Source organism: Sarcophilus harrisii, chromosome 2 (assembly GCF_902635505.1).
Source record: "Sarcophilus harrisii chromosome 2, mSarHar1.11, whole genome shotgun sequence".
NCBI lineage: Eukaryota > Metazoa > Chordata > Mammalia > Dasyuromorphia > Dasyuridae > Sarcophilus > Sarcophilus harrisii.
The window spans coordinates 125,870,339-125,898,320 of NC_045427.1; the positions used below are offsets into that span (position 1 = coordinate 125,870,339).

The 27,982-nt window shown below is 36.8% G+C and overlaps 2 protein-coding genes across 2 annotated transcripts; one reads left to right on the forward strand and one right to left on the reverse strand.

Annotated features, from left to right (window-relative positions):
• The first annotated feature begins 321 nt into the window (after positions 1 to 321).
• On the forward strand, positions 322 to 15,608 carry HTRA4 (HtrA serine peptidase 4). Its single transcript, XM_003758001.2, has 9 exons — positions 322 to 1,110; positions 2,971 to 3,070; positions 5,339 to 5,543; positions 6,774 to 6,968; positions 8,124 to 8,156; positions 11,738 to 11,852; positions 12,177 to 12,234; positions 13,213 to 13,308; positions 15,347 to 15,608. The coding sequence occupies exons 1-9, from the start codon at positions 639 to 641 to the stop codon at positions 15,510 to 15,512; spliced, it is 1,440 nt and encodes a 479-aa protein (XP_003758049.1). The 5' UTR covers positions 322 to 638; the 3' UTR covers positions 15,513 to 15,608.
• Positions 15,609 to 17,913: 2,305 nt separating this feature from the next.
• Positions 17,914 to 27,952, reverse strand: TM2D2 (TM2 domain containing 2). Its single transcript, XM_003757986.4, has 4 exons — positions 27,580 to 27,952; positions 25,269 to 25,356; positions 19,844 to 19,959; positions 17,914 to 18,833 (listed from the first exon to the last, which is right to left on the reverse strand). The coding sequence occupies exons 1-4, from the start codon at positions 27,810 to 27,812 to the stop codon at positions 18,620 to 18,622; spliced, it is 651 nt and encodes a 216-aa protein (XP_003758034.1). The 5' UTR covers positions 27,813 to 27,952; the 3' UTR covers positions 17,914 to 18,619.
• Positions 27,953 to 27,982: the final 30 nt, after the last annotated feature.

The following is a 27,982-nucleotide window of genomic DNA, read 5'->3' on the forward strand; positions in this document are numbered from 1 at the left end:
GGCTGGGACGGTGTTTTGTTTTCCCTTTCTTTGTATCTTCCATGCTTAGAATAGCACCTGACACATCGCAATTAATAAATGCTAGTTGATTGACTTGTAACAAGTCACTTTATCGCAGTCATTTGAGAGTTTGGCATTAGAACCTTCACCAAAACAAATCCAATCTACTTTGCCAACTTCATTTCACATTACTTTCCTTCACACCTCCTTATTCCAGCTTCACTTTCACCACATTCCCATGATGCCTAATTATCTGTAAAATGAGAGTTGGTCCATAGAATCTTTAAGATCCTTTTCAGCTCTAGAACATTTAAGTTTTATGAATTTTTTGGCTAGATTTTTAGATATACTGAGAGTTCTCTTCCCTTCCCCGTTGGAGTAGGAGGAAGAGAAGGAGTGACAAGAAGTAGCAAATGTGTGTTTGGGGGAGGAGGAGGGAGGGAAGGGTCAGTAAGAAGGGTTCCACCAGGTTCCTCCCTCCCAGGACTCGAGGGCTTAAAAGCGATGGGCTGACACAGTTAAGCAGAGACGGCCCCTTAACTTGGCAGGATTGTTAATTGCCTTAAGGACCCTACTGAACTGGGCGCCAGGGTAAACTAAAAAAGTAGAGAAAGTTAAGGAGAAAGTCGGGAGAGGAGATGGCTATGGCTGTGCTTATTGTGGAAGCTGGACTACTTCCCTGTCTGCTGTTGTTGCTGTCCACGGTAGCAAAGCCCTCGATCCAAGTTGGACCTCCTTGGCCACCGACGCCCTGCCCACCTACCTGCGAGCCGACCCGCTGTCCCCCATTGCCAGTCTGCCCCATGGGGGCGTCGCCACAGCCTGACCATTGCAACTGCTGCTTAGTGTGCGCTGCTAGGGAAGGGGAAACGTGTGGGGGACTTTGGAGACGACCCTGCGCCTTAGGGCTGCGGTGTCGCTTGACTCGTACCTCTAAGAGCCGGGGCCAACTCGGTACCTGCGTCTGCCGGGCTTCGGAGGTACCAGTCTGTGGCAACGACGGCCGTTCCTACCGGAGTCTCTGCGCGCTCCGAGCAGAGAACCGAGCTGCCAGTCTCCGAGGGGATCTTCCAGCCGTGCCGGTGGAGAAGGGAAACTGTGGCAACTCAGGTGAGCTAGACTAGAGGTGTGAACTACTTTACGTCTGTCTATGTGTCCTCATCCCCCACTCTCGGTTCCACCTAAGTAATCAATCACGATCTTAAATTAGCATTTGTACAGCCTTACCAAATTATTTCCCATTTGGATCTGCCAGAGTCATTGGACTAACATTTAGATAGTTTTTCACATCATCTCATTTGATCCTCACAACAATCTCTGAGATAAATGAGTATCCCTTTTTATAAATAAGAAAACTGAGACTGAGAGCTGTTAAATAACATGTGAGTGATCAGTTCCACCCTCTATCTACTTCGCGATCTAGCTCTAGGTCTATCTGTCCTATTATGTCTTACCTCTTTTTTTTCCTCCTTTTCTCTGTTACTAGCTGATTTTCTTTTTATTCTTTGAGACTTCTTTCTCTCGTGTTATTTTTCTTTTAAATAATTTGGATTTACTCTCCTTGCCTCCTCTCTCTCTCTTCTTTTTTCCTTTCTCTTCCTTCCCTTCCTTCCTTCTTCCCTTCCTTCCTTCCTTCCTTCCTTCCTTCCTTCCTTCTCTTTCTTCCTTTTTTTCTTCTTTCTTTCTTCCTCCCTTCCTCCCTCCCTTCCTTCCTTCCTTCTTTCTTTCTTTCTTTCTTTCTTTCTTTCTTTCTTTCTTTCTTTCTTTCTTTCTTTCTTTCTTTCTTTCTTTCTTTCTTTCTTTCTCTTTCTTTCTTTCTTTCTTTCTTTCTTTCTTTCTTTCTTTCTTTCTTTCTTTCTTTCTTTCTTCTTCCTTTCTTCCTCTGTTTCCTTTTTCTTCCTTCCTTTCTTCCTCCCTTTCCTTTTTCTTCCTTCCTTTGTTGCTTTCTTCCTCCCTTCTTTCCTTTTTCTTCCTTCGTTGCTTCCTTTCTTTCCTTTTTCTTTTCTTTCTTTCTTTTTTTTTCTTTTATGCTATATAATTGCCAAACTGATATTCCTAAAGTTGAAGTCTAATCATATTCCTCTTTTGCTCAAGAAGCTCCAGTGGCTCCCTGTTGCTTCGAGGAAATATAGAAAGTTCTCTATCTGGAATTTTAAATCTTTCACAATCTGGTTCTAGATTTTCCAGACTGATGATATTTTATCTCCACAACCACCTTCCACACCACATTTATCTATATCATAAACAAACTGACGTCATTCTCAAATATGCTTTCATTTTTCTGTCTGTCTTTGCGGAGGCTGTTTTTCCATCCCCCTGCCTAGAATGATGTCGTCGCTTTTGCTTTGTAGCATCCCTTGTATTCTTCCAGTAGTATTTGGATATTACCTCCTATGGAGGCCTTTCCTAATTTCTCTAGTTGTTAGCTTTCTCCTACCCAGCCTTGGTCAGCGCACCCCCTGCAGTTTAGTTATTTTGCACATATTTTATATACTTATCTATATGCATGTTATTTGTCCCTTAGAAGTGGGAATTGTTTTGGTATTGACTTTATATTCTTATGTCTACAGCATATAGCAGGTACTTAAATACTTACTGAGGATACTGAGAACTAGGTAATTTATTCAATTAGCAGAGCTAGGATATGAGCTGAGGACCAGTAACTTTGTCAAGAAACTCTCAAGTGGGGTCGTGAAGAATCAGATATGAGTGAAAACAAGTGAATTATAACCTCTGGTGCCAAATCCAGCATTTATAGGTTGGGTTTTTTGGTCTGTCTGTTTGTTTTACTATGTCATACTTTCCCTCTATAAATGTAAGTAAATGAGTCTTATTCCTTGATTGCCTTCACTGGAAAGTCATAGGAGATACATTTTTATATCATGAGAGACATCTGTGGGGAATAGTGTGGATGTTGCTGTCATGTGATGGGCACCAACAGGCACCCATCAAGATCACATTCATTCCCAGGGACCAGAAGCCCAGGCAGTCTCAGGGACAAATATAACTTCATCGTTGAGGTGGTGGAGAAGGTTGCGCCATCTGTGGTACACTTGGAACTATTTCGCAGGTAATGGGATGGGGTAAAAGGGGGGAGGGTAGTTGTGTCATATCTAAGTATCCCGGAGACATAAATTAAGGTAAAATCTCTAGAGTGTAAGTAACAATTAGGTTCACAGAAAAGGGGTGGGTATTGTTAGTAGTGCAGAACAAAGCCTTTCTAGAACAAAGCTCTAATGTGGAGGAGTAGAATTAAATTCAGCTTTCATTAGGGAGTACTAACATTTGAAGTTAGCCTGGAGGCAAATCCTTGGCTGTGAGAAGTCCGGGATGACTAATTTGATGAGGTCCCTAATCAACAGGATGAGAAAACTCTCTGGGGAAGTTTGCACCTAAGAGATCCTGAATTGTATGCATAAAAATACTTGTAAAATTCCCAGCTAAAATCTTACCATCTACAGAAGTCTTTCCCAATCCCTCTTAATTCTAGTGCCTTCTATCTTTCAATAATTTCCAAATTATTCTATGTATTACTTGTTTGTACATAGTTGTTCCATGTTGTTTCCTCCATAAACTGTGAACTCTCTGAGAGAAAGTATGGTAAAAAATATAAAATGTTTATTATAAATATAAAAGATAGAGAAGTACATGGTGTGGTGATGAGAGAGCCAGCCTCAAAGCCAGAAAGCCCTCAAACTAAGTCTTATTCCTGACATACACTGGCTATGTGATCCTGAATAAGTCGCTTAACTTTAATGCCCTATTTGACTTTAAGAAGATCTCTGTCTGTCCTTCTTTCCCACAACAATATTTAAAATCACACAGTGAGATAAAGAGTTGGGGAGAGGTATAATACCAATAGTTATACTCCAGATGTAATGCTATCCAACATTTCTACAATCCATGATCCATGATGTTGAACATTAAACTTCCAGTAACAGGATACACACTACCCACCAAAGAAATCCTTTGCTTTGGAGGTAAGTTTAATTGCTAGGGAATTTTTCCTCATATTTAGTCCAAATATGGCTTCCCTGACTGGTCCAAGTTCTGCCTTATGTCTAACCAAAACATATCTGAGATCTCTTTAGATATAAAGTTCATATCATATTCTTTGCTAAAATGGGTCACTATTGGTTATATTTACAAGGCAACCAGAATACAATAATGTAATCAGAATATAATTTTAAGTGCTCTATAGGCTGTGCCTGGGAAGAGTTAAAAGGCAGATAGGTATGGGAGGCTTTTCCTGAGCCCATGTGATGTTAGGAATAGTTCATGTAAGGAATCATGTAATGATTTCCTCACAAAAATTCTGTGAGGTATATAGCGCAGATGTAATTACTTCTGTTTTTAGGAAACAGAAACTCATAGCCTTTGCTGTCAATTCTTTATGTAGTAGAGTTGGGGACTTAATACTAGTCCCTCTGACTGATCATTCTTTCCAGTGGAACACACTATTGCCCATGCTGATCAGAATTTAAAGTGGAACTGAGAACTAGGGAGGCAGGCAAAGAGTTGAAAAATCACCAGCATCATTATAAGCTGAAGATACTTATAGGGTCTATTGGTCCATCGTGTTGGTTTTCTATCTGAGGCAACATTGGGAGAACTCTTTAGTCCTTTAACCTGGCAAAGTAACTAGAAGGTATTTTCATATCCTGTATGTGATTACTGAACCAGGGGTATGCTGGAGCTAGTTTGAATTGGCTTGAGAGTTGGTTGTTAAATTTTCAGTGTGGGCATTTGCATCTTGGAAATTGGCAAAGGTTACAAACCAAGATTTTGTTTATTGTCTAGATTTAAGAAAGTGATGGGAAAATAATAATGCAGATTAATCTTAAAAGTTATGAAAGTAGGACCCCCTCAGCTGGTTGTTAAACATTTACCAGCATATTCTAAGTATGTCTATATATTCAAAGTGTAGATTCCTACAGTATATAACCAATTGCAAATTTTATTTTATCATTTTTGTTTTATAGAAATACAGGAATATGGTAAATTGTAAGGATTAAAACACATAATCTTTGAATTTCCAGTCTGGTATTTATCTATCTAACCTTACAGCTATCTGCTTATGGACACAACTAGTAATGTTTTTACCCTACACAAGATTCACATGTGAGGGATGGTGGCAGTAGAAAGCATTAGTGAAGAATGGTCTGAATCTGGCTGCAGAGCCACATCTCAACAATGAGTTCTGCAAGGGTCAATATATCAACACAAGATCATTCCATGGAGGAAGTGCAAGCTACTTTCCTCACCCCTCAGCCTACACATAAGGTGATATATTGGGAGCAAAGTCAAATTTTCTGATACTGTTATCTTGCTGATTCAGGTCACCTTTAAGCAATGAGTATACTCATGCATCCAGTGGCTCAGGGTTCATAGTGTCTGAAGATGGGCTCATTGTTACCAATGCTCATGTTCTCACAAACCGGCAGCGGATCACTGTGGAACTCCAGAATGGGGAAAAATATGAAGCAACGGTGAAAGACATTGACCAAAAAGCTGACCTTGCTCTCATCAAGATTGAGCCAAAGGTAAGGCTATGCAGATGCAAAGTTAATTGGTCACTTTCAGGCATTAAAAAAACTTTTTTCTCTAATATCTTTTCAAAGATTCTTCCTTTGTAAAATGCAGGCTATTGAGCTTACTTCTTGCTTCTCTATTCTCTCTTCTTTCCAGTTCATTTGGTACTCATCAAGAATGAAGAACAAATAACAAAAATATGATTATAACACCTTTCTCTAGTGCTATAGACAATATGTTTACTATTACCTACCTGATGATCTCATCCTTCCTTGGTCTCCTGCTTCTTGGGAGCTTTTGAATCTTTTTTTAGATTTTTACTTTTATCTCCTGTTTATCCAGTATAAATCTTGTTTGCACATAATTGTTTGTGTGTTGTCTTCCCGTTAGACTTTGAGCTCTCTGAGAGCAGAGATTTTGTCTTTCCTTGTATTCCTAGTGCTTAGTATAGTGCTGAGCACATAGCAAGTATTTAAATGTTTATTGACTTATTTTGGGGGGCTTATTATGTAAATTATAAAATATGGACAGTGTAGACATCACTGATACTGAAAGTAGAAAAGCATGTGTCAAAGTAGTCTGTATATATTTTATTTCAAAAAAGATTCAGTGTATAGTCCATTCTTCTCCCCTCAGCTTCTTCTTTAGAACTTTCTTGGGGAATAAAAATATATTACTAAAATGAATTTATGGTAAAAGTCCATGCCATCAGTAATCCATAGATTCTATGCTCATTCCTCATCAGAAAAGTCAGACTTAAGAATCCCTCTTCTCTTCAGAGATGCATACTGAAGGACCTCTCACTGGACTAGTTTTCCTGGTCTAATAGAGTTTGCCACATTCACACTAGGGAATACATACTGAGAGATCTCACTATCCTAAGGAATTCCTGAGGTTACTGTAGCATACTCTGGATGATTTCCCTTTCTGTTTATGGCCTAATACTGATTTGGAGGCAGGATCAGTGCTTTATTGCTAACTTTGGGTTCTGTACTTAACCTATTTAGGTACTAATTACTGTAATAACTACAAATCTTTGGATATATTCTGTAATATTTCTAAAAGAGTGAATGTTGGAAATTAGAGAACTATTTGATAGGCTTTATGGGTGTAGATAAGAGATTTTTAGATTGTAAGCAACTGTGATGTCAGGACTGCACACAAAGATAAATATGTAATGACAATTTTATCTCTTGTATTGTTTCCATTTCCCCTTCACCTTACCCCTGTCCTCAATGCAGACTGACCTTCCCGTTTTGTTCTTGGGACGATCATCCAACTTGCATGCAGGGGAGTTTGTGGTAGCTCTAGGCAGCCCCTTTTCTCTTCAGAATACAGTCACTGCAGGAATTGTCAGCACCACTCAACGAGGAGGCAAGGAACTGGGCTTAAAGGACTCGGACATGGACTACATCCAGACAGATGCTATCATCAATGTAAGTCAGCTCAGGAGGTCCATACTCTAATCATGTAAAATGAGATAAATTTTTAGACCTTTTCCCCCTCTCTCATTGGTCACTTCTAGATATTCAGAATTGACCTGGTCTTCAGCATCAAAAATGAAATCATTATGAGGGCTCAGTCTCTAAATATTTAATTTTTTTTCTTTCTATCATGGATCTGTCTTGCTTTATCTTGACAGATAAATGACTCTTGGTTCTTGAAGATTTTGCCAGAGAATCACAATTTCTGGCATGTTCTACCTACTAAGATAGAATGGTTTCAAGTATTTACCTTAAGTTTGCTGTGCTAGATAGATAGCTGGCTTCAGACTCAAGGATACCTGAATTTAAGCCCTACTCCTTGCACATATTGGCTAAGTGACTGCGAGTAAGTCATTTAATCTCTCAGTGCCCAAGCATCTCTCTGAAATTCCTCTAGCACAGAAGATGCTTATTATTTTTTGGGGGGAGGGGGGTGGACTTCCAACACTAATAAAATCAAATAGTTACCCAATATACTTATGTACTTTGATATATCTTCACATGTTTATTATGTATAAAATTTAGTTGTATACATAGTGTCCTGTCTGTTAGAATATAAGGTCATTGAAGGTAGAGACTATTTTGTTTTCATCTTCGTATCTTCTATACATAATACAGTGCCTGACACAAAGTAGGGATTTAATAAATATTTGTTGGTCAGATCTGGCCATAGGTCACATGATGGTACTTTAAGAATCATTCTAGCTAAGTTTGAAGGGGATCTTCACTGGTTTGGGCACAGGGTGATGAATTTTTCAGCCTTGGCAACTCTTGAAGACTCTTCTATGTTTTAGAAGAGTTGGGATTGGTATTGTGAAGAGTGTACTACACTAATTCAATCACAAATCTTTGAAATATAACAATTGGTAATTGGTATTTAAAGTGTTAGATTCCTTTAATATTCCTCTAAAAGGTGCTGATTTTTGGCACTACTCTAATTGCATTACTATTGATTGTAAGCAATTCCTTTATCAATACAACTTATTTCCAATGCCAGAAACAACTAAAGGTGTTAAAGGCCTGCTTTCTGAGGATAGTATATAGAGTAATTGGTTAGATGGGACATTTTGACACTTATGATTGCCTTTTTCTAATTCTTTCTTGCAGCATGGGAATTCTGGGGGGCCTCTGCTGAACTTGGTAAGTAGTTGATTTTTCTTCTTTGCCCTAAATCTCTTCCTAACATTTGAGGTCCTTCTGAATTCTATGATACCAGGGTTGGGCATCAATGTTTGAAACATGTGAAGAGATGTTTGTTCCTGTTCTTTGAGCTAGAGGTAATTGTTAAAAGAAAATCTAAAACCTATGACTTCATTGAAAAGAAAGCTGCCAGCCTCCAATTTCCCTTCAATTTTTTTTCTCTCTCCTCTTATTTTCTTTTCTCATTTCTTCCCTTCTTCCTTTAATTCAAGAAGGGCTGTCTTCAGTTATTTTGTTCTATATCTTGCCACTAGATCCAGGTAGCTCCAGAGTTCGAGAAAGTAAGGCTAGTGACTGCACAGCCCTCCTCCCTCTTTAAAATCCAATTCACTTGTGTGTCATGACCTCACCTCCCTGATGTCATGCTCTTCTTTGAGAATGAAGGACAAACAACCTGTGAGTAGGAGTAGGAGGTGCCTCACTGGGGACCCATCCAGAACTAGCCAATTGAGCAACACAACTCTTCTCTTCTTTTTTTTTTTTTTTTTTTTTTTGATTCTTTCTCTTCCTTTCCCCCTGTAAACATAGGGTAACATACCTTTATCTGTGGGTCTAAAGAAATGTAAATATTGATCATTGAAACCTAACAAGATATCTTAGGAGTTTATGGGCTAGGATCATGCCTTAAACCCAACTCACTCTGGATCTCATTTATTGATCAACAATAGGTCCCAGCCTAAGTAAGCCTCACTTGGTAATTGTTTGGCCTTGACTAGCTCAGAGTGAATGTAAATAGTAATTCTTTCTGTGCTGGCCAGAAACCTGAGGTTATATACATAGATATAGATATATAGATATATAGATATAGATAGGTACACACACATATATATAGATATAGATATAGATATATACACCATATACACACACACACATATATACATATAATTTTTTGGCTAGGTAGATATAATTTTTCTTATTTAGCTTTAATCAGTTATTAGACATTGCCTCAAACTGTCTCCCACTGCATCCAGGGCCATTTCCAGTCATCCTGATCTACATTTTGCCACTGGACCCAGATGGCTCTGGAGGAAAAAGTGAGGCTAGTAACTTTGTACATTTCTTCCTTATGGAAATCCAACTCACTTACATGTCATGGCATCTCCTCCCTGATTTCAAGGTTCTCTTTGAGAATGATGGATAAATAACAGCAACAATTTTTCATTCAAAATGGTGGTCAGAAGAGAGAAATGGTCAATGTGTACTCTTTTTTTTACTGATCAAAATAAAAACTCATATTATATGCATCATACTTACAGTCAATCAATAAGTATGAGAAAAATTACTTCTTAATTTTCTCTACCCTCGAATTGAAATTTAGTGTTTTCTTTAATTACCTAAAGACATTATTCTTAAAAGGACCCTTAAGCTTTACCAGATTGCCTAAGAAGGCCATGACATAAAAAAAAAAAATTTCTACTCTAAACAATTACAAGCAAATAACCAGACAGTGAAAGGCACGGTGATATAATGAAAAGAAAATTGGATTTAGAGTTTTAAAAAATGTATTTCATTCCGGGGCCAGAGACAAGATGGTGGAGAGGACATGTTTCTTTCTAACCCTCTCCTATAACTCTCAGGCTAATTAGCAAATCCAGCCTCTGAATTAGTTCTGGATTGGCAAAATCCACAAATATTGGGAATGCAACAAATGATCAGCAGAAGATAATTTCGAAGATCATCAGAAAAGGTCTGTTTCAATTGGAAACAGAGGGAGGTGGGCCAAGTGCTGAGCACAGATGCCAGTGCAGACAGTGCAGAGCCAGGTGGAGGCAGACTCTGTGGGACAGTGCAAATTCCATGTGGTGGAGAATCTATGGGAAGAAATGTACAGCAGTGTTGGTGAATCTGCCCTGTTGTAAGCCAGTAGGTCAGCAGAGAAGTTATAAAAGATCCAAGACAAACACAAAAGGTAAAGAGTGAACCCTGAAACACCAGAATCTCCCAGGCCTAGCCATGCCAACCCAGCACCAGAAGTCAGTAAAACCTGACCCAGCGCAGCCACTGCTGCTTGTAGAGAAAGCTTGGAAAACCTTCCCTGACCTAAAAGCAGATCTCAACTTTTTTTAAAAAATGAGTAAACAAGTAAAGAGAACTCTGACCATAGACAGTTTTTATGGTGAAAGAGAAGAACAGATTTCAAACCCTGAGGAGACTAAAAGCAGATCATCTCCAAATGAAACCTCAAAAGTTGATATAATCTGGTCCCCATCACACAAGGATCTCCTAGAAGAAATTAAAAAGGATTTTAAAAAATAGCTAGAAGGAAAATGGGGAAAGTAAATGAAAACTTTTCAAGGGGATTTGGAAAAGGCATATAACTCATTAAAAGGTAGATTTGATAAAATGGAAAAAGAAAACAACTCCCAGAAAAACAGAATTTGTGAAACAGAAAAAGAAAATAACTCCTTAAAAACCAGAATTTGTAAAATGGAAAAAATTTCCATAGAACAAAACAACTCATTTAAAAATTCAATTGGACAGATACAAAGAGAAGTAAAAAAAAGGAAATGAAGAAAATAATTCACTAAAATTCAAAATTGAACAAATAGAAATGAATGACTCAATGAAACAAGAATCAGTTAAGCAAAACCAAATAAATGAAAAAAATAGAAAAAATGTGAAATACCTAATTGGGAAAGCAACAGACCTATAAAACAGATCTAGGAGAGACAACTGGACTTTCTGAAACCCATGATGAAAAAAAGAGTCTGGACTCTATTTTTCAGAAAGTCATCAAACAGAACTGCCTGAATGTCATAGAATCAGAATCAGAAGGTAAAATGATCATTGAAAGAATTCACCAAACACCTCTTAAAAGAGACTCCAAAATTAAAACCCCAAGGAATGTCGTGGCTAAATTTCAGAACTATCAGACCAAGGAAAAATTATTACAAGCAGCCAGAAAGAAACAATAAAAAAATGTATTTTGAGTCCTGGCTTCATCACTGACTAGACGTAAAGATCCATCACTTCTCTGAATTTGTTTTCTTAGATGTAAAATGGGAATATTTGCACTATTTTCCTTAAAGAAATTTTGTGAGGAAAGTGCTTGCTAAATCTGTATGCACTGCTGAAATGAAAGCAATTATATGATTTTCCCCTTCCACTTTTATTTCCAGTCAAGAGTAAAGATTTCCTAGACACTAGCCCATCACTCGCCTTCTGAAACTGAAGCTTCTAATTCACTTCTGAAACCAATTAGATTTCAAGAAGGAAAGAATTAGTTCACAATACAGAATACAAAATCCAGAATTTCCCAATGATCTTGGCAACTGTGACTCATGGCTCCTGTACACATGGTACTTTTTTTTACATATGTAGCCTTAGCTATCCAAACATACCTGGAACCTTACTGAATCTTCTGCACTTCCCTCCCCATCCCATAATCTGTTTAATAGGTATAAAATTCCATCAGCCACAGTGACTTCTGACCATAGGTTAGTTGGCTCCTTGTACCACTGGCCTAATAGTGATCATTTGCACATAATTCATTAACTGAAATCCATCTTTCCTTTTGCTAGGATGGTGAAGTTATTGGCATAAACACCCTGAAGGTGACAGCAGGAATTTCCTTTGCTATTCCTTCAGATCGAATTCGACAATTCTTGGCAGAATTTTATCAGCGCCAGTTAAAAGGTAACAAAGATTAGGGTGCTTCACATTCCAAATTCTTAGCATTATTCACAAAACTTAATGTATACTCTAATAAAAACTAGGCTGTTGATGATCCATTTCTATAAAGGTAGTGAGAATATCTGGACTGAACTATATAATCTAAGCACAGACTTCGTTTATGGGAGCTCTTGACTCCTTTCCTTCAAGACTCCTTCCTTGTTCCAAGTTTGTCAGCAGATAGTTGGGAAAAGCAGATTGTCACATAGAAGCATCTGTATTTTGAGATTTTTCCCAAAGAAGAGAGATTGTTGAGTAACATTAACTCATTAGATTCTTTATTTCCAGGAAAAGTGCTTTCCCAGAAAAAATATTTAGGTCTCCGGATGTTGCCTCTTTCTATGAGGTAAGTATATAACTTTGTGGATATACTTACATGCTGTGATTGTAAGTCAACTGCATGAATATGATGGAAAGCCTGAAGAGATGGGCCAAAGCAATTGAATGTTAGATAATTTTCTAACTGCTTTGCCTTGGTGAATATGACAATAAATAGTACCCATCTTATCTCTGTTTTCTATGGACATTTGGAGATATGTGAAAATTTATGTTGATTCCTTTTTTCAAGTAAACATTTTTTAATGAATTTTAAAAATAAAATAGATTAAAATACATTTTCAAATCCTTTCCATTATTCTTCCCTTCCAACCCTTACCAACCATTGAGTAAACTAAAAAACTAAAAAAACAAACAAACACCAAAATCCCAAATTCTTCAATATACAAATATCATCTGGCAAAACACTCTCCCCTCTTCCCCTGACTAGCCAGAACTGACATGGATGCTTCTCAAATTCACTCTTAACAGAAAAATAGCATGTCTTATCTTGTTCTTTTACCCTTGCTTTTTATCAGAGTTCTCATGCTGTGCATTCTGCAATAGTCACCTCCTGAATTCCACTTCTACTTTTGGGGCTCTGGGTCATGGAGTTATACCCACTGCTATTTTGATCTGTCATGTTAGGGGTGTGAGTATTCTCTCCACTCATGAAACCCATCTCCACTCCTCCCTGCCATGTGAAGCATCTTCTTCAGCCTTTTAAAAATGTTATGAATACTCCCACACTTATTTTGGCCATTGTACCTTGCTCTATGACTACCTATCTCTTTCTTCAGTCATACACATTTGTTAATTTATATATATTTCATAACATTTTTAACCCTGGGGAGAGTTCAAATATAGTGGAATACTGTGACTATTAAGCCCAGTCAAGTACTTCTCTCCATCCTAGAAACCAAATGAGTTGTAATGAAATGCATACGGGTTCCAGAACATTCATTAGTCACTTTTAATTTTAACATAGAAACCTGCCCTTGTTTCTTAGACTTCTCCAAGAAATGAAGAATCAAGATCCAGATTTTCCTGATGTGAGCTCTGGGGTCTTTGTATATGAAGTGATTCAAGGAACTCCTGCTGCCAGGTAAAATATAAAATGAGATCATCTATCTTTTTTGAAAGTCAAATGGTAATAATTCAGGTATTTCAGCAGGGTCTCAACTCGAGGACTAGTATTTTTGTGTTGTTAGTATTGTCTTGCATTATACACTTTTTCTAGCACAGGTTTTTGTGAAATAAGTTAGAAGAACCACAAGTATGAGAACATTTTGATAAATTAGCAGACCTTCTTCTTTCTTAGTGTCTTATTGAGGAAGAAGGCAACAACCCCATTTTTAGGGTTTTCTCATTTTCTAGGCACAATTTTGCGTAGGCTTCTATTACAGGTCCTTCATGTTACATGGAAAGGTTAGGAAGACCTGGGTTGCAATCCTGCCCTAGACATTTAGTAGCTGTGTGACACTAAACAGGCCAGTTATAAAAACCTTTCTCTGGTTTCTTCAACTATAAAATGAGAGGGCTAGATTTAACCTTTTAGGTCCCTTCTATCTTGAAATCTATAATTAAAAAAGATATTTTTTTATAAAATCTTGGTGAAAATATTAAAAGGTTGCAGTAGAAGTCTCTTTTGATTGTTATGAAGAAATAAGCCCATAGAGAGCCCCCAAAGAGAAGATTCCCTAGATTATTTTGTTATTGATTTGGAAACTTTTAGCTACACCACTCATGAGAAGCTTGTTTTCTCCTATCAATACAGTACCCAGGATTCCATGGACTTTCCCTCCTATGCCCCTCCTTCCTTAATGTGTTTGTTCTTAAACAATACTTTTCATTAACTGCTTAAATTGCACATGCTATGATTAATAGGAGAGAAATTTGGAGGGTATAAGCTACATACAGAGTTGGAAAGTTACAAATATACCACCTTAATGTTCAGTTTGGCTTGACAAAAGTAAATTGGGTTGGATATAGTTTTTATAATTGTTTCCAGCTCTTATTTTTGTGTAATTTCCCACCTAAGACCCACTAGTTCTCTCAGTTATAAGAAAGCAAGGTTCCTAGGTCTTTGTTTTAGTCCTAGCTTAAAATCATTCTTCCTAGGATAGTCTTTGGCTTTATATCCTGAACAAAGAATTATCCCAACTCTCTTACCTTGCTGAACACAGAGCCCTACTCCTAAATTGACCTGTTCTAAAAATTCAAATTTTTTTATTTTTTATTCTTAAACCTCTCATCTCCTCTAACATTTCTCCATCATTAATATTTCTAAACTTAATATTTCTTTAAAATTTCCCAAATTAAAAAAAATAAAATAACATTTCCCAAATTACTTTCTAACTTCATTCCTCATTATGTCATTACTATTTCTGGGGCTCCTAATCTCTTATTATGAGTCTATTTCCCACTAAGGAAATTATCATATGGCATATATCTTCTGACACAGTCAAATCTCAAATACATACATTAGCATAGTTACAGCTCTATTAACATTTCTATTGAAGTGTTTCATATTTGAACATCTTCCACTTCAAGAACAACAGATTCTACATGTTGATAATTTAGTCCCCCAAATGAAGCCAATGAACTGGGCTTATAATTCATAACTTTGCTGATCAAGGTTTCATTTTAAAAGACTAGAGACAGACATTTTAAAATGTGTGTGAAGCACAAACTGTAGTTCAGCTTTATGTTCCCTAGTTCTAGAAATTTTTTGAAAAAAGAGACAGAGAGCTTCCTATTAAAGTCAAACAGATGATATATTGGGGGAAAAATCATATTTCTATCCTGAATGTACTTTTCACATTTCCTTGGGGTCAAAAAATCAGTAAGGTTTCTATGTGCTAATGTTAGCTTGATGGGGAAGCTGAGGATTATGAGAGAAGATTAAGGGGAAGTTTGCCATTTGTTTACTTACCTGTAAGAGTAAGAGGTTAGAAAGCTAGTGGATACCTACAACTGGTGATTTATTTTTCCCAATATAATCCATCCCTCAAGATGAATAAAGCAGAACTGTCTTTAAGCTTTCTAGAAGAATTTCCATGTGAGAAATAGGGTTATGTTCTAGATTTAGTAAAGCCAAAAAAGCCTTTTCTCTAGTTCTCTATTTTCATATTTTCCCCCAGCTCTGGGATGCGAAACCATGATGTGATTACCAGCATAAATGGACAACCTGTCACTTCCATCACAGATGTCATTGAAGCTGTGAAAGAGAGTGACTCCATTTCCTTAGTAGTTCGTCGGAGAAATGAAGATGTGGTCCTGACGATCATCCCTGAAATAATTAATTAAGCAGAGCTCACATTCAGAGACAAATTTTTCTAGCAAAACTCAATTTATACCACGGGGTCCATATTGAAGATGGTCCAAAGATCTGAGGTCTTCTTCCTTAGCAAATAAATCCTTTTGATCATTTCACCTAGAGCTCTAATTGGATAAACATTTAATCTTTTCTAATAATAATTCATAACCATATAGTGCTTTAAGGCTTACAAAGTGCTTCTTTCATAATCTCCCTGTAAAGTTATGTGATAGGGACAAGCATTGAACCTGTGATTTCATGAGTATAGAGAATTCTCAGGTGAACAACACTCTCTACCAATGGAGGGCATGACTTTCTCTGCAACTTGGAATAAAAACATCGTTATGTCTACTCTATAAATAAGGAAATGGGCTCAGAGAAATTAAAAATTGCAAAATCTCTTGGCTGGAGGTGGTTTTGGAAGTCATCTGGTAAGTGACCAAGAATGCCCTGTACATCATCCCCAACAACAGGGCATCGAGTCTCTGCCAAAGACCTCTGATGAGAGGGAAATGATTATCTCCTGAGGCAACTAATTTTAGGGAGTTTGCACTATCATATAACCAGCAGAAGACACCAACGTTCCTGTTACTGGAGCACACTTTGAACTAAGATTATTTAGAGAATTTATAAAGAAATTAAATCCAACTTGACAGGGACCAGTTTCACATTTTATTCTTAAAGGATATCTGCGCCAGAGGGCCCTCACCTTTTGGAGAAAATCCACTTTTCATTTTTCCAAAGCCTGGAAATCTCTGAAGAGGACTAGCTGTGAATAGATAATAAAGGCCCTAGATGACTTGGGGGATGGGGAACCCATTATTAGATATATTCCTATATATCTTCTCTGGTAGGGGGATTTCTAACATAATCTTTATCATTACCTTTGATGTTATCATCAGATCTTTTTGTTGCTTACTTCACAGGATCAGAAGATTTAGATTTAGAAAGAACCTTGCACTAGTTTGCTGTGCTCATTTTGCAGATGAGGAAACTGAGCTCCAGAGAAGGAAAAGGCTTTCCCTCAGTCATACAGACAGGAAGCAATCAGATCCAAATCCATATTCAGTTTCAAATCCATATCCTTTGTCTCCAGATCCCTAAAGGACTGTCAAATTGAAAAGATATAATCTATACAGAGTGTTTTGTAAACCTCAAAATGTTATATAAATGCTAAAAATTATTATTATTAAGTATATACTATTAAATTATTAAAATAATTTGTAAATCAAAACTCAACAGTGTTATTAAGAGGAAAGGATTGTCTCCAGGCTTTTGTGAATGAGAAAACTGATGACTTTAGCTTACAGGAAGAATTTTAAATACCATTGTTTACATAGGTAAGATACACACCAGAGAAGGGTAGGGGGAAAACCCTCAAACAAAAACACTAACCCAGAATAACATAGAATTGTAGAGTAGGAAAGTATCTTTGTGAATGAGTTTAAATCCCTCATTTTTCAGATGAGGAAACTGATGCCTTAGACTTTAAGGGGTCCTCAAAGTACACAGCAGCTGAGGATGATTATCCCCCTCACCCAGGGCTATGAAGTTTCTTTATTTAAAGGCCCACAAAACAAAGTTTTTGTTTTTACTATAGTCTGGCCCTCCAACAGTCTGAGGGACAGTGAACTGGCCCCCTATTTAAAAAGTTTGAGGACCCCTGCATTAGAGAGTGATTTACCTAATGTCTTACATTCAGAGTTGAGGGATTGGGGAAGGATTGCTTGGTAAATGTTTAACAACCAGTTGGGGACAATGGCCCACACACTTTTTAAGTTTAGTCAGCATTAACTTAATTAATTTTCTCCATCACTTTAACTTTAGACAATCAACAAAACAACAAATCAAGCACATATTAGTATCTTTTGCCAATTTGAGGTGTAAATATTCACACTGAAAAATTTAACAATTGGCTCTCCTAAGCAGGTTCAAGTTGGCTCCCTTCTTTTTTTTGTACTTTGTACAAACTTTTTTTATACCCAGTTTAATAGTACCTCCATGACCTCCAAGATCCTTTCTGGCTTTAAAATTCTACAATTCTATATTTGGTTTCCACTTTCTCCCAATTATTTCAAATAAACTGTAAGCCTCCCAAGGGTAGGGACTGCTTTGTTTTTTTAATTTGCTTTTGTTTTGTTTTGTAGGCTAAGCACATTGCGGAGAACAGTTTAGATGCTTAATAAATGCTTGTTGAATGGAAAATCTTAGTGGAGAAACCTATTTTTCATTCCTAGTATATGAAAATTCTCAATCTATATAATCTCCCTAGTCATGAATTTTCATTTTAGTTATTTATGTCAAGAAGCAATTCTTCTTTATTAAGTCCAGAATTTTAGAGGGAATTTGCTGCCAAGAGAAATGTCTGATCTCAGATACATCACTCAGACATCTCTTTAAAAACAACATTTTAATGAAATCATCAGTACACAGGAGACATCACCCTGGGGTATAATGGTGACACCCTGAGGGGTATGCACAGAAATTTGGCATTTCCTGGTTCTAATAATCCAACTGAACTAGAGGCTTCACTTTGCTTGTTCAAATGACAATATACCTGTACAGTTTCTCCATTGGCCAAACATTTCGTGGAACATGAGAATTAAGTCAGAGTTTCAGTCTTCATTAAAAGCTATTTCAATTTCCACCTTTTGCTGAAGACAGATTTTTAATGGTCGATGTTACCTCAGGTATCTTAAAGTGCTCGGAGCATGATAGTCCTGGCACATTCTAAAAAGGTTCATTTTGTTCATGATATTTCAATACACATTCCAAAAGACCGAAGGTATCATACTGTAGAGGGAAGGCATGCAAAAAGGTATAGAAATCCTCTTGCTGCTTATGTCTGAACAAGCAAACTTATGTCTTCTTTTCTGTAGATAGTTGATTTTTTCAGAGTATTTCATTTCCAGACTGCAACTGGTTTTCACATCTAAAATCCAAAAACACTGCTCCAACAGATTCTAAAAAGGGTAAAACATCAACGTAGTCTGAGACTGAGATGGTGGAAGAAATTGCAGTTTGTACAGACAAGGTTGGTAGAAAAAGGTCATTTGTTTTCCCATGCCACACCAACACTCACCAAGTCTAGTTCTCTTTAGTAAACAGTACACCAATTGCTGCCATCACTAGGCATCAGTCTTCCAGTAATAAGTAAAATAAGGTCAACAAACCACCAGATTCCAAGTCCTCCGAGGGTCAGCAATTTCCCTACTGCTGTACCCGTATGTCCCAAACAGAAGCGATCAACTCCAAAACATCCCAGGAAGAAGGAGTAGAGCAAAGTGGTTATGAAGTAGTGTCCAGTGTACCTAGAAAAAATGAAATGAAATGTTTTTTTACTAGATGAAAGTTAAAATGTTTTCAGTCTAAATGAAATCACAGAAAGATAAGTCTTATGCTGTAATAAAATAATTAACTTTGGTTCCCTCTGGTGGAGGCCAAAGAAATTATCTATAAATTTAAAGAAACCTCTTCCCATTACAATATTATGAAATTATTAGTTCAGATAGTTACTGGCTTCTGTTGAATTAAAATGCATAAGTAATTATGGATGTAGGGCTTTCTATAGTTCAGAGCTGTGAGACAGTATTTATTCTAGGAAGGCTTGTCATGCCCTCGTGTAATTTCTCTAAGGGCTCTGAATTATTATAATTTTTCAGGTTACTCTGTGATAATAACTGCTACAAAATGTTCATTTACAGGGCCTTCTCTCCACAATAAAATGCAATGTCACTAACTGCCAGTAACTAACAGTGACTGAAACTGCTCTAATATTAAGCCGCAAATAAATTCATTCACTATTTTGCTTTAGGCTGTAGGATGTTTAGATTCTGAGACTTACGCATATGTTTTCAATTTAAATATAAATAAAATGAACTTCAGTGCAGAGAAACCTGCTTTTTCTTTAGCTTCCTTCTCTATAATAAGGACTGTTTGGATAGGATTTATATCTATTAAACTCCTACAGTTAGAAGGAGTCTTAGAAGTCACTTATTACACACCTTTCATTTTATAGCAGAAGAAAGGTTCAAAGAGGAAGAATGGGTTAAAACTGTTATAAAGGTCATAAACTCAGAGTTGGAAGGGACTTAAGAAAGAAATTGGCCCTCTCATTTTATAAATGAGGAAGGAAACTGAAGCTCAAAAAGCAAAGGGACTTGCTGAAAGTCCAAGACATAGCAAGCAGAAGTACTGAAGTCTTCTAACTTCAAATCTTGTGCTCTGTACTTCACTTAGTGGTAGAGCTAAGTAATGACACACTAAAAACAGGGAGAAACAGAAGAACTCCAAACTAATCACCTTTCAAGGTAACACTCACTTTATACATGGTTTATTATCTCGTAAGAAGGACCTAGAGCCGGCACATTCAATTCCATCCAGGGCGTAGCACTGTACTGAAGTGTGTTCCACATCATTGTAGGCTTGGCCACCAAACTATGGAACCAAAAATAACTTATTAAAGTTTTAAAACAGTAATTATTCTCACTGTATTAAGCTGCAAGATGCTAACTCACTCTCTAATTTCTGACAGATCTATCTTATGTATTTTTTTGTTTTCAATTATTTAGCTTCCCAAAGTTGCTCAGGGAATTAAGTGTTAACTTCTTCAGTAATATACATAAAGTACAAGAAACTATATAAATAAATGCTATTAATTTAATATAATGGTAAAAATGACTAATTAAATATTTTTTAGAAAAATTAATAGACTAAGGAGTATTTATGAATTTGCCATTTAAAAACTATTTGAGATATCCATATTTTACATAAAGACATAGGAAATCATGGAAGAAGAGAGCTGCATGGATCTCAAGGGATCATCTGATCCAATGCTATGTTTAAGCATATGACTTTGACATCAGTTGAACTGACAATATTTTGTCAATCCTAGAAATTAATTTCAAGAAATATTTATAAAAGGACTTGATATATAGGTAGTAATGTGCTACATATTGCAGATACAAAGAAAAAACCAAAAAAATTCCTTCTTTTCAGGGACTTACGGTCATTGGAAGAGTTCAACATATACACAAATTAACACAGGGTTCATTTGAAGAGTCTTGACATCAAAGCTAGGAAAAAATGAAGATGGGGCAAACAATAAAAGCTAACCCTTATATAGCACTTATTACATGGGCACTAGGCAAGCACTTTTCAATTACTATCTGATTTAATTCTCAGAAAAACTCTGGAAAGTAAATGTTATTATTACTCCCATTTGAAAATTGAGGAAAAGGAGGAAAACAAGTTAAAATGAGTTACTCTAGGTCTCATAGGTAGCAAATGTCTAAATCCAGATTTGAACTCAGGTTCTCCTGACTCCATGCCTAGCATCATCTAGCTACCTAACATCTGCAAAAACATAATTAAGGATATAGAATGAGAAAAAGATCTGTGGATTATAAAGAAACTTAACTCCACTAGATCAGGAACATTTTTAAGAAAATAATTGGTAGGTACTGGATGTGGCAAGCAAGTGGTAAACTGGATAAATGGCGAAGTGGATAGAATACTGGGCTTACAATTAGAAAGACTCATTTTCCTGAGTTCAAATCCAGCCTCAGACAATTACTAGCTTCATGACCTTATACAATTTACTTAAATGTTTGCCTCCTCATTTATAAAATGAGCTGGAGAAGGAAATGTTGAAACCACATCAGTATCTTTGTCAAGACAACACCAAAATAAGGTAATAAAGAATCAAGACAACTGAAATGATAGAGCAACAAAGATGTAGCAAGCACTTAATACATAGAACAAAAATTTTTTAATTTTAACATACAGGAAAAGACTTGTTATTGATATGGAAATTATGTCTAAGTCAGTCTTTGTATACAGCAAGAGCATTGTGATAGTTAAATTGACCATTAGTAAAAATCAAGAAGAATGAATAATAAGAAAAACATAAGATATGCACCTGAACTACCTAAAGAATTGAAAATAAAACATGGAAATAGACAACAGAAATGCCACTGACATCAACCAAAACAACTTTATACAGAAATTTAAGTATTGTAAATTAATTGTCAAAACCAGGAGGTCAAAAGATCTCCCCCAAAAGAGTTTTAGTCAGAAAATATTTGACTAATTTAGCAGAGTGAAATTTATACCAAAGGCAAAATATGCTTAGAATGAAAACTCATTTGTAAAATCTAATGAAGAAGGGTTTTATAAATGAATTATGAACAGTATTGTTACCAAATGAAAGAAGCAATAGAGGGTAAAATCAATTTAGAAGAAGCATGGCAAGGTCTCCAACTAAGTCAAATCATTTCAATGACATTTCAGAATAAAAATCGAAAGTGATCTACAAATACAATAAAAATGAAAACTATCTCAAAAAAAGATAACAAACTATTTTCTCCATTGAGAGTATGGGAATCCTACAGTTGGATTCTAACATCACTGTACAGAATGCGCTTAAAGAAGAGCTAGGAATGTAATAAAAAGAACAATCATGGGAAAAGCTGACGGAGTGGATAATATAAAAAGGCAATTCAGGTTGGAGACAACACAATTGTGAGAGCAATTAGGGACTAAATGCAAGACATCAGATGATCAAAGTTATCAAACAATAAGGAAAAACAAACTCAGATTTTATTCATCTCAATAAAAGTGACAGAGAACATCAAAAATTATTTACCTATATCCCCATTTTCCTATCTAGAAAAAAATCTTTATGGGAGTTATCTATATATATATAAATCAGGAACATTTTTGATGAATTTATTATTAGGAACTAAGAACAGAAATCACATCTTTATTTCACAACTAATTGAATGACAGAAAAAATATAAGAGCCCCTTGTACTGTTGATTATAAAAAAGTATTTGCTTTGAAAGAACAAAATTATTTCATAACAACACAGTGCCCATCCACACATAAAACCCATACAAGATTCAGTGAAAGGTATAACAACAGAAATAATTTCATTCAATCACACACTCATAATAAAATTAAGCAATGCAAAAAAAAGGGAAGATGTATGCTTTCCAAAGTGCTAGCCATCATGATAAAGAAGATCCAACAAATAGCTCAGGTCAAAGAGGAATTTCCTGGGGATGGTAAGATCTTCCTGATGCTTCTCTTTGTCATTTATATTGTGCTGACAAGTCCAAGAATACTACAGAGGCACCTGGGTTAAATTTGTAATCATTCAAAATAGTTTGGCCTCTCCATCCATACGGGAAAGACTATTGGGATGAATGTTGTTTGCCCATATTTTCAACATGAAATTAGTTAGACAAGATTATAGTGTGTGTGTGTGTCTATGGTCTTATATGAAAGACACTGGGGTACAGTAGAAAAAGCACTGTACTTGGCAGTCAGAAAGGTCTAATCTTGGACATTTATTAGTTGCAGGTCCTGAGAAACTCACAACTTTTTTGGACCTCAGTTTCTTCATCTATAAACAAGAGGGTTGGATTTGATCAGCACCAAGTGAGTTAACTTACATCTTTCTTGGGACAGATATGCAGAAGGACAATGAGTTGGGCCCAGACAAGAGAAGAGTCAGTGTGGAAGCTGCAAATTTTCTCTGAAAGCTAAAGCACATTTTTTTAAAATACAAAAATCTAATGATGATGTTATATGGCAATGAGACATGGAATAAATACAACTACCTTGAATTAAAAATAAGTACCACAGGGGACAAGATAACAGAAAAATCAGATGAAGAGAAATAGATAGCAATCATAATTGTGAATGTGAAAGGGACCTATAAAATGTAAAAAAGTGATAGCACAATGGTTTAGAAACTAGAATCCAATTATTAAAAAGAGAAAGATATACCTATATTTTAATAATAATGGACTGGAGCAGAATCTATTATGCTTTAGATAAAGAGGCAGGAGTAGCAATCATGATCTCAGATAAAGCAAAAATAGACCTAATTAAAATAGATAATTAGGGTTATACATTTTACTAAAAGTCAACATAGACAATGAAGTAATATAAAAAATTTTTATAGCAAGTTTCTCTGAGAAAGGCCTTATTTCTCATATATATAGGGAAGTGAGCCAAATTTAGAAATATAAGAGCCATTGATAGATGGTAAAGGATATGAAGATATAGTTTTCAGAAGAGGAAATCAAACCTCTGTATATAAAAATGTCTATTGACTAGAAAAATGCAAATTAAGACAGTTCTGAGGTACCATCTCACAGCTATTAGAGATGATAAATGCTGGAGGGGATATGAGGAAAAGGTACATTAATAAACTGTTGATGGAGTTATAAAATGGTATAACCATTATGGAAAGCAATTTGAAATTATGTCCAAAGGCATATCCTATAAAACTGTGCATATCTCTTGATCCAAAAATGGCAGTACTAATACTAAAGTATCTCAAGAAATCAAAGGAATGGGAAAAGAATCTAGATGTACAAAAGAATTTATAACAGCTCCTTGTGGTATCAAAGAACTGGAAATGAAGGGGATGTCCATCAATTGGGGAATGGTTGAGTAAGTTGGGAGATCTAATTATGTTGGAATACTATTGTGCTATAAGAAATAATAATAAGAAAAAAAAAAAGAAATAAGAAAGGGATGGTTTCAGAAAAAAAAACTTACATGAACTAATGCAGAGTGAAATGAATAAAATGGGAGATCATTGTAGATGATAACAATAATAATGTAATGATAATCAAGTAAAAGACTTAGCAACTTTGATCAATACAATGATCTAAGATCTAAGAAAATTCTGAAGGACTTACAATGAAAAATGCTATCTATCTCCAGGGAGATAAATGTTCGACTTTGAGTACACATTGAAGCAAACTTTTCTCTTTTTAAGAAAACTATCACATAGATATCAATTGAGAAATGCATGATGGGTGCAAGCAGATTGTAAATTATAAATAATGAAGAATTAGGAATTATGTCATATACAAAAAAAAAAAAAAAAAAAAATAGGAAGAGAGATAATAGAGGACCAGCATGCTCCACTGCTATCTTCTCACTATCAGGAAAAAGCAAGGAAAACTTCCAGCATATTGGGTAATTCCTCCTAAAGGGAATTGTTGGCAGGAGCTGGATAAAAGTCACACAGGATGGACTGGCATGGTGGGCTCAGATCTGCACTGCTAGAAGGAACTCTCAAATACAATAGATTGCAGGCTCATCTGAGTACTGAGAAAAAATATCTAACTATTCAAGGGTTAATAATAGTACAAGTTCAAAAAATAACATCAAAGAGAAAAAAACCTAATTGGTCAGATTATCCACCCTAAGTTTGAAGATCACAAGTATTTTTTGGAGGCTCATTTACAGTGTGAATGATTTCTCTTCTATTGTCTAAATTTATTGTCTTATCTGGAGAGTATAATAACTTTTCTTTGAGCTTTTGTAAAAGACATGTTCTGAATAATGTCTGACAGTGGGATTTGAAAAAAAAAAATCAAAATGTTTCTCTTGATTTCAAGAAGTAAAAGGCAGAGCCTCAAAGTGAGGCTGGTTTCGATGTGTGGGCAGCTTTTGCTAAAAAATTATACTTCTTTTAATAGAGGTTAAATGTCTTGCTTCATTTTAATTACAGCCCTTGAATTTGGGAATGTGTTCTATAGTAATATTTACTATGATAAAATTCTGTTACAAAAAATAATTTGGATATTCCCTTAATATTTTTTGTAACAGGATTTAAAATGAATTTTTTTCTTTCAAAAACAAGTTTTGAATGGAGGTGTCAGTCATTTGTGTGAGACTATTTAGAATAAATTATGTAGAATAGTTTATTAAAAACTCACCTTGACACACCCATAACCCATTTCATGAGAGGCAGTTGAATTTCCAACATGATCCACAGGGTCATCACATTTTATAAATTCATCAGGCCTGTAAACCACCAGTAAAATGAACATCATTAACAGATCTTTGTATATTGCTGTTTATCTTACATATTCCTTCAACCCCACTAGACAATGTAAATTTCCTCATTTTCCTCCAATCGCAAACCTTTTTGTCAGTTAGACTGATCAAAGAGGGATCAGATATGTTCTTTTCAAAATGTTCTCTTATGATCTGAGAGTAGTGGACAAGGTGGCAGAACTTTAGCAAATTATAATGATCTTTCAGGATAGCTATTTGGGATTTTACTACTGGTCATCAAAAAGCTTTGTGATAAACTGATCTATGGAATCCTAGAATTGGAATGAAGCTCATGCACTACATCATAGATCTAGAATCAGAAGGGAACTCTAATTTTACAGATGAGGAACAGAGGTCCAGGATTTCCTTGTGCAAGGTCATATAGATAGTAATTGTCATCAGTAAGATTTGGCTCCAAGTCTTCCAACACTCTCTACAACAACCTCAACAAGTGATTATCCTGCCTCTGCTTAAAGAATGACAAGGAACCTACTGACTCTAGAAGCTACTAAGTCCACTTTTGGACAGCTCTAATTATAGCTTGCAATTAATTAAATTAAAAATTGTTATTATGAAATTATAGATTCCAAATTCTGCTTGAATTGAACAAATGACAACCTTTCAAATGTTTAAAGGCAACAACCTTATCCCTAAATTACTTTTTTCTTTGCAAAGAATAAAGCATAATTTCTTTCAAACTTTAATGAAGCAATAAGGAAAAAATTACTTTGTAGCAGAAGGATTTAATAAATTTATTTTGAGATCACAGAATTCCTAAATTACTCTCTATCATGTCACACATTCTCAGGTCCTTCAACCAGTCCTCATGCATGGTTTTGAAGCCTCCATCAGTCCTGATTGCTTTCTTCTGGATAAGCTCTAGTTGGTTAATTTTTCTAGGCAATTAGATGGAATATCAAATAGACCCCATTGGACTTGTGGAGTCCATCTCAGACATTTCTAACTGTCTGACCAGTAACCCCATTTAACCTCTTATTTGACTCAGTTTCCTCATCTGCAAAATGGGGATAATAAGAGCATCTACCTCCTAGGGTTCTTGTAAGGATCAATGAGATGATGTTTGTAAAATGCTTAGCAAACCTAAAAGTGTCATATAACTACTACTTATTATCATACATAGTAACCAGAACCAGAGAAAATACTTAAGTTGTGGTCTGATCAGGGCGAGAATCAGTGGTACTACAACTCTCTCCATTATTCTTCTTTCATTATAGTTTCAAACAAAATCAGCTTATGGGCTGCTATACTAACTTCCACATGGATCTTGCAAGTACAACTTGCTCTCTAATCACATATTCTCTATTTCATATGTATTTGCACAATTGATTTTTTGAATCTGAATAAAACCTAGTACATCTATCCCTATTGAATTGCCTCTTTTAGATGCTTAACCTAGATTTTATGCCTGAAGTCATCAAGTTTTTAGTATTTGCCAGTTTTATTTTACCTCATCAGAATTTTTTCACTAGATGGGATAGTTCACTCGGTGTGCTAGATGGAAACTTCTGTGTTTTACTAGACATCTTCATGAGTTGTTGTGGCTCCCAAAATTCATCTCATCTGGTGGCTAATCACTCTTCTGGTGACCGGCTTTTCTAGACTGGCTCTCTGACAGAATCATCCAATTCCTCCTTTTTCAAGTACTCAAAAGCTTTCAAATTTGAACCCTTCCAAGAACTCGGGGTGCTAGGAGAATGTGTGGGGGAGCAATGGAAGCGATAACCAGAAGTTTTAGGCATGGGGGGGGCAGGGAGGTTTAAAAAGGTACAGAATCCAAGATTCTGCTTTATGACCCCTATGGGAAGGACTTCTTTGGTAGGTTCAAATAGCTGCCCACAACACCAGGCACCTGATACCGGGCTGACTCAGGGTAAATCCTGGAGGAACTAAGTTATCTGACTTTTCACCAAAGTCAGTCCTCCGCCGCCAGGGTCTCACCTGACTCTGCAGACCTCTACGATGCACCAAGCCCCCTAATGCAAGGAACCCCACTACCGACCGCCGATAACCCCATCCTTCACTTGCCCTGCCTTGCCCGGGGCAAGAAAGCAGGCGGGGTCGGTCGGGTCACCCTCCTCCCCGAAAGCCGCGGGAGGACCCAAGGGGGTCCTGCGCATCCTTTTCCAGCCCGCGCTCGCTCCCTCGCCTCCCGGAGCCGGGGCCGCTTACAGAAAGGAGCACAGGACGACTGGGGAGCGGGGATCTGTATACGCCAGCATCTGCGTCTCCGGGCCCTCGAGGCGGGCCGTGCCCGCAGATCCGGTGGCCACGGCCTCGGGCTCGGCCGTGGTGTTGTAGGACAAGCTCCGTGACACGCAGTGCAGCAGCAACAAGTTTCCCAGCAGCAGCGCCGCCTGACCGCACAGCAGCAGGTAGCTCACCGGAAAGCCCCCCAACACCATCCTCCCGGGGGCACGTCGCCGTCGCTCGGCCGGGGTGAAAAATCCAGGACCCGGCACAGCTGAGCCTGGAACTCTCGGCCTAGGCCGCCTCGCCGCAGCTGGTCGGCGCCGTACGACCCCGCCTTTTGCTGCGAGCAGGCCAATGGAAGCCCTCATTCGGTGCCCTCACG

What these genes read in the sequence shown, in the direction of transcription:
- TM2D2 (XM_003757986.4), bottom strand. Translation starts at nt 27,812, where the DNA reads ATGGTGTTGGGGGGCTTTCCGGTGAGCTACCTGCTGCTGTGCGGTCAG. An exon ending in TGGGTTATGGGTGTGTCAAG is followed by an intron (nt 19,960 to 25,268) that starts GTGAGTTTTTAA and finishes TTGGTTCCATAG; the next exon opens with TTTGGTGGCCAAGCCTACAA. An exon ending in GATAATAAACCATGTATAAA is followed by an intron (nt 18,834 to 19,843) that starts GTGAGTGTTACC and finishes CATTTTTTCTAG; the next exon opens with GTACACTGGACACTACTTCA.
- HTRA4 (XM_003758001.2), top strand. Translation starts at nt 639, where the DNA reads ATGGCTATGGCTGTGCTTATTGTGGAAGCTGGACTACTTCCCTGTCTG. An exon ending in CACTTGGAACTATTTCGCAG is followed by an intron (nt 3,071 to 5,338) that starts GTAATGGGATGG and finishes TTGCTGATTCAG; the next exon opens with GTCACCTTTAAGCAATGAGT. An exon ending in GGGGGCCTCTGCTGAACTTG is followed by an intron (nt 8,157 to 11,737) that starts GTAAGTAGTTGA and finishes TCCTTTTGCTAG; the next exon opens with GATGGTGAAGTTATTGGCAT.